The 14,369-nt window shown below is 31.8% G+C and overlaps 1 protein-coding gene across 2 annotated transcripts; it reads left to right on the forward strand.

The window, feature by feature from the left end:
* The first annotated feature begins 7,736 nt into the window (after nucleotides 1–7,736).
* LOC112529279 (serine/threonine-protein kinase D6PKL1) lies at nucleotides 7,737–12,598 on the forward strand. Of its 2 annotated transcripts, none has more exons than XM_025140487.1 (3): nucleotides 7,737–8,057; nucleotides 9,454–10,688; nucleotides 11,561–12,598. In XM_025140487.1, the coding sequence occupies exons 2-3, from the start codon at nucleotides 9,502–9,504 to the stop codon at nucleotides 12,447–12,449; spliced, it is 2,076 nt and encodes a 691-aa protein (XP_024996255.1). In that variant the 5' UTR covers nucleotides 7,737–8,057; nucleotides 9,454–9,501; the 3' UTR covers nucleotides 12,450–12,598. The 2 variants fall into 2 exon arrangements, with proteins under 2 accessions (XP_024996255.1, XP_024996257.1); XM_025140489.1 differs by lacking the exon at nucleotides 7,737–8,057 and having other exon boundaries at nucleotides 9,502–9,913; nucleotides 9,971–10,688.
* The last annotated feature ends 1,771 nt before the right edge of the window (nucleotides 12,599–14,369 follow it).

Consider the following 14,369-nt stretch of genomic DNA (forward strand, 5'->3'; position numbering starts at 1 on the left):
ATGTGAAAACGATATGAGAAAAGGAATACGATCTCATCTAATTGCAATAAGATGATACCCAGATGGGGATATCGTGTGATACTAAACGACGTTCGAAAGGGGCTATCAAGTACTCAAAACAAAATGACATCTAAAAAGGAATATTTTGTGTATAAAGTAATATGGTATCCAGACGTTGGATATCAAATATAAGAAGGTTTTTAAAAAGTTTCTAAATCAAGTCTGTATAGTTATGATGTATCAATGATACACTCATTTATGTGTTGTAAAGTATACCTATAAGTATCACTAAGATAACCGTGTGCAACGTATATTCTCGTGAACAATGGGAAAATGTTTTGATGTTGCCGTGAAAGGAATAAACGTGCGGTAAACGTAGGAATGATAAACAAAAGGCAAAACATGATTACAATCTAATACAAATACGTAAACGCTTGTTAGATTATTTCTCATAGATTCAATAATGAAAGTTTGACTTATCGATTAAGATTTAAAGAACGCAAAAGGTTGACTTTCAAGGTCAAACCGTGTTATTGGTTTAAACAACATACTTTTTGGTATATGCAAGTGATTAATAAAGGTTGAATTGATCTCGAATCAGGGTTAGAATGTAAATGGATGAATTTCAATAAGATAACGTTAAATAAGTTAGTTCAACTGACAATAAGGTTTGTGTCTTTTCGGCTTCTTCTCAGAGGTCACCGGTTCAAGTCTTGTAAGACTACTACAAATTTTTCTGATTGTTCTTCATGGCCCTTGGGATTAGTCGAGGTACACGCAAGCTAATCCGGGCACCCATGTTTAACAAAAAAAAAAAAACGTGTTTTCGCTGGAAATTTTATCAGTATGCAAAACAAACGACGTTTGTCAAACTCTTTTAGTATAAAATTTAAGTTAGAACAGTTTACGTCAAATCAAAGTCATAATTGAAATAACATCTTCATAAAATATGCATGAATATACTCTAATAGCCAAAACAACATTCAACATCAAGATCTCATTTTGTATTCTATGTTTTTTTTGTCATGAAATGTCGATTTCGCCACGTATTATTGTCGGGTATTTATACACAAAGTCTATACGTTGTTCGACTTACATTATTGTATTTTAAATATCCCGTGAAGGATTCCTGATAAACAAATCAGACAGTATAAAGTATATCAGTATCTTGATAAAAGAAATATATTAAAAATTAAGTATTGTGGTTTTTTATTTATTAAAAGGAATTAGAAGGGTACTCGCGCAATGCAGCGAGATACATATTGATTTTAATATTTCATTTTGTTTTTTATCTCAGTCGATGTTATAATATGGTCTTATGTGATTTTAAAAAAACGATGATGTTTTTATTTTTTTAATAAAATATAAATTTAAAGATATCATAAAAATTTGACAAAAATATATCGATATTAGTATCAACTTAACTATTTAAAATTCCTCATTTTATGTGTAACTTTTAATTCAATTTTTTATTATAATTTAATTTAAGTTCAATAATAAAGTAATTTATATTTGGTTTAATAATATAATTTTTTTTATAAAAATAATAATTAATTATTTTGTTAGTATTCGATGATTATTCTAATTATATTTTAGATTTTTTATATTTTAAAATGAGATGTTTATCCTCTATTTGATTACGTTTATTCGCAGTTAGTTACACGAATTCAAATATGAAGCTTTAATAAGTTGTACTTGTACATAATTTACTTGTAATCTTGAATTTTAAGTATTATGCATCAATATACGAACGATATTTCATGCATAAAAAATAGTTTTTAAGAATTTTTGTCAAATGATTTATAATATAGTATAGATAAAATATTTATTTAAAAAAATAGGTTAAAATAATACGAAATCAAAATGAAATTGGTGATGAAATCCCATCACCATGATGATGATGATGATGGAGAAGATTTAAAAGAAAATAAAAAAGGAAAAGAAATAAGGAGGGGGTAATTATGTAGTGGAAAGAAGGAACATAGTTGGGCCACCATCTAATGGTGACAAATCAATTGCCCCCACCATTCACCTCTTTTTTTTTAATTTTTTTTAATTTTCTGGCATGATACATGTGACATTCAAAGAAATGTGAATTTGTTTAATCACATCTACAATATATTATAATACATACATATATATATATATATATATATATATTGTTGGGTTTATGTGAGACCAGACTATTTTTGTGAGATCATTTTTTTTATATTTCAACTTTTATAATGTTTTTATTGTGAATGTTCAAATTTCTACGCCTTTACGGTATTTTGGTGTGAAGGTTCGGAATTATTTTACCTTCATAGTGTTTTATTGTGAAGTTTCAAATGTAAAAAAATGGTCTCACGAAAACATGTTGATCTCACGTGATCCCAAATAATATATATAGATTGGTTATTATACAACTATTGACATTTGTGCAACCAATACAACTCAATCTCAACCGTCCATTTCATTTGATTAATATGTGATTTCATAGAAGTTTTTATTGTTTTCTAATATAAAGTATCGATCATAATTAATGAACCATATTCATCTTCCATAAATATTCAAATCATAATAAATGAACTTTCATCATTTTCATAAATATCTCAATATATTGGGTTGCATTAATTGTACAAATGCGATGAGTTGTATTTGAACCAAACTCTCTCTCTCTATATATATATAGAGAGAGAGAGGGAGAGAGAGGTGGGTTATTATCCAACCATTTGTATTTGTACAACCAATACAACTCAATCTTAACCGTAAACCATTCATTTAATTTGATGAATATGTGATTTCATATAAAAAATTGATTGTTTACTAATATAAAGTATTGATTATAATTAATAAACCCTAGTTATCTTCCATAAATATTCAAATCATAATAAATGAACTCTCATTATTTTCATAAATATCTCAATTAATTGAGTTGCATTGATTGTACAAATGTAATGAGTTGCATTTGAAACACCCTATATATAGAATCAAATAACTCTTGAATAAGGATAATAAAGTGATCGTGTTTTTTGTATAGTTTTTTATGCTCTAATTTTTATTATGTTCCGTTGGGTTATCTCAATCTAACAGTTTGGGTGAGTTATTTTTTTTCTTAGGTAGTTCTTTTCCGATCTCACCCTTCTATGTAGTAGTGTATATGTGTGTTTGTGTATATACGGACATTTTTTTTATAACTCACAAAATTGTGAGAATCCTAGGAGGTAGGAACCAGTGCACTATATGCTATTTCTTATGATTTATGATACTGATTAACATATATTTGTTTCACAATGTGTTTGTTTCATAATGTGAATTTTTTTACGTGCTTGTGAAACAAAATATACACGTCAAAAGTATCACGTTGTAAACCGCACATATATATAAAGCAAACACGTTGTGAAACAAATATATAAAATATCAGTGTTAGATGAAAAAATAATCATGTGAACAATACCTTAAGATAAAAGTTCTAACGGTTATATAATATATGGGGTTTTCAACTGATCAACCACATATACATACACACACACACGAGTTATATGCAACCTTTTACATTTGTACAACCAATACAACTCAATCTCAATTGTTCATTTAATTTGATGAATATGTGATTTCATATATATATATATATATATATATATATATATTACTGATATTATTTTAAAAAGATATTGAATATGAAGTTTGTAATTTATAACTCCCATATTTATTGAATCTGAATTGTTTAAATTAAGTTTTTTCCCTTTTTTGTATGTAATTTCTTTAGTAAGAAATCAATAGGTAGTAGTAATGTACTAATAACTAAATCCATTCAGACAGTAAAAATCTAACAGGCTGTTGGGACTTTGAATATTTCTCCTAACTTATTCAGAATTTTTAATACAAACATAATGATAAAAAAATGACTTATTCGGTAACCTTTATACAAAAAGCTAAATTTGTTTCTTTAAATTATAAAACACATTCTTTTCATCTATGAAAAATCCTCCAAAACAAAAATTCACTCATTTTATATAAACAGATTAATCCAAACAGTTAGGTGGCGTTTGTTTTTTAAGAAGTTCTGAAGTCTGATTTCACTTCTGAATTTTAAGAGGTGGTACTGCAGTCTGAAATCTGAATCAGTCAGACTATTTGTTTTTACGTCTGAAATCTGAAATCTGAATCAGTCAAGTTTTGGATTTGATAGATTTGGATCGATCTGGGTCATGATTTTACGAAAATATATGGATCGATCTGGGTCGTGATTGATTTGGAGATCGAATGTCTTGCGAGATAGATTTGGAGGACTAAATCTGGAGGTGAGGATGGAGGGGAGAGTCTGGAGGGAGCGATTAAGAGGATTTAAGTGATTATGTTATCACTTTTTTTTCAGATCAAATTACGAGCTTTTCAGCTCTTATTTATATAAAAAAACAAACGGTCTGAAAATAAAAACGTCTGACCGGTTTAGACTTAAGAGGCATTAAGTGGTTTTTTTCAAAAAACAAACAAGTTCTTAATTTTATCCATGTAGAACTTAATTGAAAACCAAACAACAAAGATTTATTTTATTTATAATTAAATATATAAAACAATGTCGAGTTAAATATTATATTCTTTTAACGTGTAATTATATTTTATACTATATACTATATATTATGTTTTACTAAATTTATTAGGTTGTATCTCAATCTATTTCAAATCTTTCTCTCTTTTTATTTTATTTTATGTTTTTCAGTTTTAATTGAAGACCGTCAAACTGTAATATTTTATAACTAATTGTTTAAAATTTCTATAAAATAAATATTGATTTTTAGAACAATACAGATTCAATTCACTAGAAAACTAGCGAGGAGCTAGAAATGCAAGAAGAAACGTCAAGACATGTCCATAAGATTGCATCTTCGATTATCCCAATTACTGGACTCTTGATCCAAATGAATGAATTCGATAACACCTAAGAGACTGTAATACCAACTGATTTCCCCTTGTTGTAGAAGGTAACTGAATTTCGGAGGTTCCAAATGGATAAGCAACAAGCCGCTATAAAAACGTCCAAAATCTGTGCAACATTGGAACTGTTATGCTTCCTTGATTCAGAAGGTCTGAAACCGAGGTAGAGTTGAAGGGGAACTTGCAGCATCACGCCTTGATCAAGGCTCTGGTTTCCTTGCTGGTGGAACAATGGAGAAACAAACGATCTTTAGATTTCGGAGCAACATGACACAATGGACATAAGTCAAAATTAAGAATGACTGCCCTTCTGACCAGATTTGGATTTTTCAGTAGCCTCCCGAGTCTCGCTCTCCACAACAGTAAATTGACTTTAATCGACACCAAGTAGTTTCATTTCCTGCAATGCCCGAGGCTGGTCAAGGATGAGTCATCAATCGACACCAAGTAGTTTCATTTCTCAACTGTTAAACCTTTTTATATGAATTACTCAGTGAGTCGGGTTCATGCGGGCCATGTCGTTCGCGCACCCTTGTATTGACATGTTCTTAATCGTGTGACTTGACCGTGTGCGTAATCGTGTGATTTGATCGTCTTCTTGTTTTTCTTTTTGATCACGTTATCGTTTGATCTCTTCCTGCCCATGTGTATATACATATTTATATAGGGACATGTTCAAATGAGAAGCTAAACATTTTGTGGGAATGCGAGAAGTTTCAATATCATATATGATTACACGCATGATACACAAGCTTAATCGTATATGATTAAATAAATGTTAAATTGACAATATATAGACGTTAAATTATATATGATTAAACATACTCAAAAAATAATAATCATATATGATATTTAAACTTCTCGTAAAATGTTTAACTTTTAGCATGATGCTATAATTAATATATATATATATATATATATATAGAGAGAGAGAGAGAGAGAGAGAGAGAGAGAGAGAGAGAGTATATTTTAAATGCAACAATGTCCATTTGTACAACCAATACAACCCAATTAATTGAGATATTTATGGAAATGATAAAAGTTCATTTATTATAATATGAATATTTATGAAATATGACTAGAGTTCATTAATTATGATCAATACTTTATATTAGGAAACAATCAAAACTTTTATGAAATTAAATATTTATCAAATCAAATAGACGGTTGGGATTGAGTTGTATTGGTTGTACAAATGTAAAAGATTGCATAATAACTCATATATATATATATATATATATATATATATATATATATGGTTGGGTTCATGTGAGACCAAAGATTTTTCGTGAGAACCGTAAGACCAATTTATGTTCATTGATCAACTTTATAAGCTAATGATCTAATGGTCTAAAGTTGCACGGTGACAATTTTATGATTATTGAGAAGTCTCGTGGCAATTTTGTAATTATGAATGTTCAGATTGTAGATCTAATCCAAGGGTTAGAGAATTGGTCTTACGGATCTCACGAAAAATCCATGGTCTCACATGATCCCAAGTATATATATATATATATATATAGAGATATATATATATATATATATATATATATATAGAGGAGCGATCAAATGAAAACCACTCCAATTTGTAAAAACCGTAAAAACTATTCTCATTCGTTGATTTCATTGTTTAATCTTATGAAATATTTTCATGAAATTGTTTAATCTTGTGAAGTTGTTTCATATAATATTTTTTTTTAATGAAGTTGTTTCATATATGGTTATGAAGTTGTTTCATATAATATTTTTTTTTGATGAAGTTGTTTCATATAATTTTTTTTTTGATGAAGTTGTTTCATATATGGCTATGAAATTGTTTCATATATGGTTATGAAATTGTTTCATATACTACTTAATTAAATTTTAATGAAACTGTTTCATGTATTTTTCTAAAATTAAAATAATGAAGATGATAATATCCATGATTAACATCCTCCACAAAAAAAAATTATTAATCAACCTCTCATAATTACAAAAAAAATGAACAAAATGAAAAATAATGATTGGTGGAATGAAGTTTTTACGGTTTTTATAAATTGAGTGGTTTTCATTTGATCGCTCCCTTATATATAGATGAGCGATCAAATGAAAACCACTCTAATTTGTAAAAACCGTACAAATCATCCTCATATGTCGATTTCATTGTTTTAATCTTATGAAATTTTTTCATGAAATTGTTTAATCTTGTGAAATTGTTTCATATAATACTTTTTTTGATGAATTTGTTTCATATATGGTTATGAAATCGTTTCATATGATATATAATGAAATTTTAATGAAACTGTTTCATATATTTCTCTAAAGTTAAAATAATGAAGACGATAATATCAATGATTAACACCCTTCACAATAAAAATGGTTAATCAACCTCTCATAATTACAAAAAAATGAACAAAATAAAAAATTATTATTGGTTGAATGAGATTTTCACGGTTTTTACAAATTGAGTGGTTTTTATTTGGACGTTCCCCTATATATGTCTTCATTATTTTAACTTTAGAGAAATACATGAAACATTTTCATTAAAATTTCATTAAATATTATATGAAACAATTTTATAACTATATATGAAACAAATTCATCAAAAAAAGTATTATATGAAATAATTTCACATGATTAAACAATTTAATGAAAAAATTTCATAAGATTAAATAATGAAATAGACGTATAAAAATGATTTGTACGGTTTATATAAATGAAGGCAGTTTTGATTTGATAGTTCCTCTTCTCTATATAATATATATATATGATGATGATGATGGGCATGGTTGATTTGAACCATAAAAGCATGGTAGAATTCCCTCAACACACAAAGAAAACATATTTCTCTTTCATCCCAGTGAACACATGGCTAAAGTGCGCCTTCCACCATGAAAGAAGAAATCAAGAGAGAGAAGGGAAAAAAGCAATAAAGCAAACTAAATAGTCATATGTTGTCATGGTCATAGCACCAGTTGCCCTTCTGCATTCTCAGACTCACCTTTATGCAGTCCCACCCCAGAAGAGTTAAACACCAATTTCACTGGAATCCCCCATTTACACCTTCATAATTCCCTCAAAAACCCTAAACAACAAACAATACCGGTGGAATTTCATTTCAAACTTCAGTTTTACTATACCTCTTCGTCTCAGATCTGCTGGTGAGCATCTGAATTTGGTCGTTTTGTGGCGTAATTTGTTCTCGATTTTTGTTTGATTTTAGTCGGATTTGGTGAAAATCGAAGGAAATTTGTGTTTGCTTGATGTTATATGCGGATTATGATGCGATTCTAAAGTGGCATTTTATTGATTTGATGATATTTTATCTCTTCTGGCTTTTTTTGTGTTTCCTTGTTGATTTGATTTCATTTTTCAATCGATGATGTGATGCTTTTGTTTTTAATGAGAATAAACTTGATCTGTGGAAGCTTTTGGTTTTTAAAGTTGAAATTTGTTACTCTTTCCAAACACGATATCGCCATTGATGTTAGCTTTTAAAGGTCCAAGGTTTTTCCATTGTGAAAATACTTGCAACAATGAATTCAAATCGATTTTGCAGGTACAGTAATCTGATGTTCAAAAGTAAAAACTCCAATTTTAGGACTGAGTTTAGCAGTAACAATGGGTTAATTTCTTGAGATTTTAGACCATTTTCCATTCAACTATCACTTTTGGATGTGTGATTAATAGCAAAGATCAAAGGTAAATTGGTCTATTTGCCTATTGATGCAACTTCTTTTGGTCCACAAGATTCTCATGATTTGTTTTTATCAAAGGGGGTTTTATGCATTTCATAACAACCAAAGTACAGAGTCAAACACTGCAATTTTCACCAAAAAGGACATACAGATGCACCAGTTTTTGGTTTTTAGAACTTAAATGGTTATTCAGCATTAATGTTGAATCTGAATAATAACCCTTAATTACTTACCATAATCTTCCCTTTTTTCTTGATAAATTGTAGTTATCAATTGTTATTAGCTTTGATGATGCATTAAGGATTCTTTATCTGCTCTATGTTGCTCTGAGTGTTTGTGTTTCATTGGTTCATGATGATATCTTCTCCATTTCGCCCATTTGAATTGCAACAGTTTCTTCTACAAAGTGTTTTGAAGTCAAATTTACGAATTTTTCCATTAGCATTGCTGGAAATAAGTTAATGATGTTGATTTGGTCCCACAAGATTCTTTTCTTTTGTCCTCATTGGAGTGTATTTTGACTATTTTATAGAATTGGAAACACCTTGAATTTCATGTCACAAAGAGAATGAATGTTTTTTGTGCGTTTGGTATGCGGGCGAGGATGCGCCATGACAGAACAAAAGATTTGAAGGACGGGACTGAGTGGGACCAAATTAGGGGGAACAAAAATCATGGAGATGAGACGATACTGGTGAATTACTAACTTAGCCATGTCAAATTCAAATTCTAAAACTTTACAAAATTCATTCCCCGCCTACCCTCGCTCATCTCGTCCTATCTAGTCCTGTCTGCATACCAAACACACCCAAGAATCTGGTTGACTGAGAGGTTCATTATATTGTTTACTCTCTTGCAGGACTGTAATATGAAAAGAGGGTCATTTCATGAAGTATTGTAAGCAGAAATGAGAAGGATTCATGATTCACAAAAGCTTCCAGTTTCAGGGCATATGCCTGAAATTGGTAAGTTACCAAATTCACACTTCAGTTTGGTTAGAGAAGACATGAGTTTTTTGAATGCAGAAAATTTTCAACATTCCACTTTACCCATATCTGTGAGGAAATGGAAAGGGAAAAACTTCTTGCAGGATGATGAGGAGCTTATGCCAGATGTGAACATGTTGAAGGAAACTGATGATTCTTTCGACGAAATTGGTTCCACCTCTTTCTCGGGAGCGAGTCATCCCCCAGAACCTGTTGACACAGATCTAATGAGTCCTGTTTGTGTACCAATCGGTCAAAACAAATCGTCGGAAGGTCAATGCATGATAAAGGGAGTTTCCATAAAGGGTCCGTTCTTAGAAGATCTTTCCATTCGTGTTTCTGGAATCAAACAAAGCCCTGAGAGTTTGACACCATCTTCTCCATTTGCAGTTCCGCGGCCATCACAAAATACCGAAAGCTCTCCCATTCGTCAAGATTCTGATGAAAAGGAGTGTGTTTGGGATGCTTCTTTGCCTCCAAGTGGTAACGTAAGCCCACATAGTAGCATTGATAGTACAGGTGTTGTTACATCCATGAGTACCAGCACGTACCGAATGAGTGATGGAATGCTTAGTGTCGATCGTAATTATGGAATTACAAAAATAACCCTTCGAGGGGAATCCCTTGAAAGCGGAAAAACAAGTATTAGTCGAGCTAGTGATAGTAGTGGCCTTAGTGATGATAGTAACTGGAGCAACTTCACCGGGACCACCAACAAGCCTCATAAAGGAAATGATCCGAGGTGGAAGGCAATTCTTGCCATTCGATCACGAGATGGCCTTTTGGGTATGAGTCATTTTAGGTTGCTTAAACTTCTTGGTTGTGGTGACATTGGTAGCGTTTATCAATCGGAGCTTAGTGGGACCCGTTGCTATTTCGCAATGAAGGTGATGGATAAGGCGTCCCTTGCTAGTAGAAAAAAGTTGTCGAGGGCTCAGACCGAGAGAGATATATTACAATTACTTGATCACCCGTTCTTGCCAACTTTATACACTCATTTTGAAACGGATAGATTCTCGTGTTTGGTCATGGAATATTGTCCTGGAGGCGATCTGCACATGTTGAGGCAACGGCAACCGGGGAAACATTTCTCGGAATACGCAGCAAGGTATGCTTTTCTGGTATTTGTTCTTTGAGCATTCCATCAAATCTTGCATGAAATAGTCGTACCCTATGACATATGCGTTTGATGATCATTGCTAAAATGCAGTGAATGTTGACCATCTTTTTTCATTTGTTCTTGGCTTTTATCGCATACTTGTTATAGTTATGAAATCTTACTCTCTAATAATTGCTTGCGTATCGATGCTGGTTATAGTTATGAAATAACCAAACTAAATCAAGCGAACTTAGTATATTATCCTCGAAAGTAGGATCTGGGGTGGGATGTATGCAGATTTGTCCATTACCCCAAAGGGTAGAGTGTCCCCGTGAAGACACCCCACCTGTGCCAATTATAGCTAAGAAATATTACTCTTAATTGCTTGGTTGTCGATAGTCATGCAATGACTAAATCTTATCCCACTCGAAAGTATGGTCGTGGGTGGGATGTACGCAGGGGCGGATTTAGTCATCGGTTGGGGTTGGGGCGTGCTCCTACTCTATCGTCTGAACGCAGTCGAAAAAAAATTAGTGGTCTTAAAGATGCAACTGCTTTAATTAATTTGATTGCTGCAAAAAACTTGTATATCAGTTTTAATTAAATCTTAATTTTTATAATTAATTTTTGTTTCATTTTATAGTATGTTAATTATTTGGTGCCTCAGCTCGGAAGGGTAGAGCAATTGTTTATGTGGAAACTAGTTTGTGCTGGTTATAGTTACTCTCTAATGCTTGCTTATCGATGCCGAAAATATACCGACACAAAGCATGACCTCCTAATCGCCACTAGGCGGTTACTTTTTAGTTATTTTGGCAGCGTTTAATTGTATAATTGCAATCACAACATTGTTGTAATTTGTGTGTTCCTTTTGTAAGCAGGTTTTACGCTGCTGAGGTTTTATTAGGACTCGAGTATCTCCATATGCTTGGAGTTGTATACCGAGACCTGAAACCTGAAAACGTATTGGTACGTGAAGATGGCCACATAATGTTGTCCGACTTTGACCTCTCGTTGCGATGTGCCGTGTCACCCACCCTCATTAAGTCATCTTCGTTAGATTCCGATCCTTCCAAACGAGCCACTAATGGTGCTTTCTGTGTGCAACCCGCCTGCATCGAGCCCACATCAGTCTGCATTCAACCTGCATGTTTCCTCCCTCGGTTTTTCCCTCACAAAAACAAGAAGAAACGGACCCCAAAACCCCGAACAGACCCAACCCCGCTATTCGGCCAGCTCCCGGAACTTGTTGCCGAGCCAACCGCGGCCCGGTCGATGTCTTTTGTCGGGACCCACGAATACTTGGCTCCGGAAATCATCAAGGGAGAGGGACACGGAAGTGCGGTGGATTGGTGGACGTTCGGGATATTCTTGCACGAGTTGCTGTACGGTCGAACCCCTTTCAAGGGTGCGGGAAACCGAGCCACTTTATTCAATGTAGTTGGGCAACAGCTAAGGTTTCCGGACTCGCCGGCTACAAGCTATGCGAGCCGGGATTTAATCAGGGGTTTGCTTGTGAAGGAGCCACAACACAGGCTGGGCGTGAAAAGGGGTGCGACCGAGATCAAACAGCATCCCTTTTTCGAAGGCGTGAATTGGGCACTGATTCGGTGCAGTACGCCACCTGAAGTCCCGAGACCTACAGAAGCCGCCGAGCCTACCAGTAAGTTGGGGGCGGTCGAGGCGGTAAGTGGCGGCAATAACAGTAAAAGAATGGTGGGGAACGGGGGCAAGGCTGGCGGTAAATATCTCGATTTCGAGTTCTTCTGAGCCAATCTTTAGAATTGTTATAGAATTGTTGTTGCTGTGTTGTAGTCGCTGACTCTATAAGATCTCATTGTGCAATCCGTTCTTCGTTATCGTGTTATCACCCATAAATTCGTTAAGGCTATTTTGGGAATTTCACTCATATTTACTCACGTTCTTCCCCATTAGATTTCTAGAAATCAAAATGATTAGGGTTTATTATTGGTTGAGGCTATTTTGGGAATTTCACTCATATTTACTCACATCCCCAAATTAGATTTCAAGAAATCTTGAAAATGATTAGGGTTAATTATTGGACAAATTTGCACAATGCAATTTATTTATTTATCGTACGTTTCTTGATACTTTAGATATGATGTATCGAGTTCAAATTACGTTACATTAAACAGATACTTAAATGTTTGAGGTATTACATCTGAAGTATCCAAACAAAGGTTTTGAAATTGCATCAGACAAAATTAAGGTACGTTATATTTTTATATAATTTTCGTATGAATTTTTTGTTGCATTTGTCATATATAAAATATATTATATACTTTTAAAAAATATTCATTTAATGGTTTGTACTTTGAGGTTCTATTATACTCCCTTGGTCCTTGAAAAAATATTCTTATTGAAAATGACATAGCTTTTGAAATATATAATTATTGTACTTTTTTTTTTAAGGGTGTCTCAGCCTATACCTAGACCAATCTTGACAAATTATAAGAGCAAGAAATCAACCCTGATAAACTATGTAACCATAATTGTTATGTATGCTTGGAATCGAACCTTGATGATATTCCATCCCCAAAACCTCAACCACTACGCCACAACTTTTGTGGTTTAATTATTATCCTTTTTAAAAAGCTAAATGACACTTCTATTAATAATAATAGAAAAAGAAACTTTCTTCTCTCATAATTAAGGATAAAATGGAAAATGGTCAAAATGAACACTTATTTTAAGACAAACTAAAATATAAATATAAATATTTAATCGAGGAGGAAGTGAGTAAATATGCTTAAAATAAACCATTGTCAAACCTCCCTTTCCATTTTTTAACTTATAATATGTAATGTTATTTAGAGATTATTATATAGATTATATATAGAGAGAGATGAGGTTTTAAATACAACTTATTATATTTGTACAAACAATGCAACTTAATCAATTGAGATATTTATGAAAATGATGAGAGTTTATTTATTATTATTTGAATATTTATGGAAGATGACTAGGGTTCATTAATTAATGATCAATACTTTATATTAGGAAACAATCAAAACTTTTATGAAATCACATATTCATTAAATTAAATGGATGGTTTAGATTGAGTTGTATTGGTTATACAAATGTAAGAAGTTGCATAATTACCCACTTATATATACAACTTTTTACATTTGTACAACCAATACAACTCAACCTCAGCCGTCCATTTAATTTGATGAATATGTGATTTTATAAAAGTTTTGATTGTTTCCTAATATAAAGTATTGATCATAGTTAATGAATTCTAGTCATCTTCCATAAATATTCAAATCATAATAAATGAACTCACATCATTTCCATAAATATCTCAATTGATTGGGTTGCATTGGTTGTACAAATGAACATGGTTGCATTTAAAATATACCATATCTATACTATCTTATAAAGCATTTGACTAAAACTCTTAAAAACTCTTAAAGACAACCTCTATTGCTAATGGTACAACCTGTTAAAGCTATCTCTAAACCCGTTCACCCATAAACGATTTCATCCCTATCCGATTTCATCAAATACATGATAGACATCTCATTTTAAATATAAAAAATCTAAAATATAATTAGGATAATTATTGAATTATAACAGAATACTTAATTATTATCTTTATAAAATTTATAATATTAAACCAAAAATAAATTATTTCATTATAAAACTTAAATTAAATTACAATAAAAA

Source organism: Cynara cardunculus (assembly GCF_001531365.2).
Source record: "Cynara cardunculus var. scolymus isolate 2C chromosome LG 16, CcrdV1, whole genome shotgun sequence".
Lineage (NCBI taxonomy): Eukaryota > Viridiplantae > Streptophyta > Magnoliopsida > Asterales > Asteraceae > Cynara > Cynara cardunculus.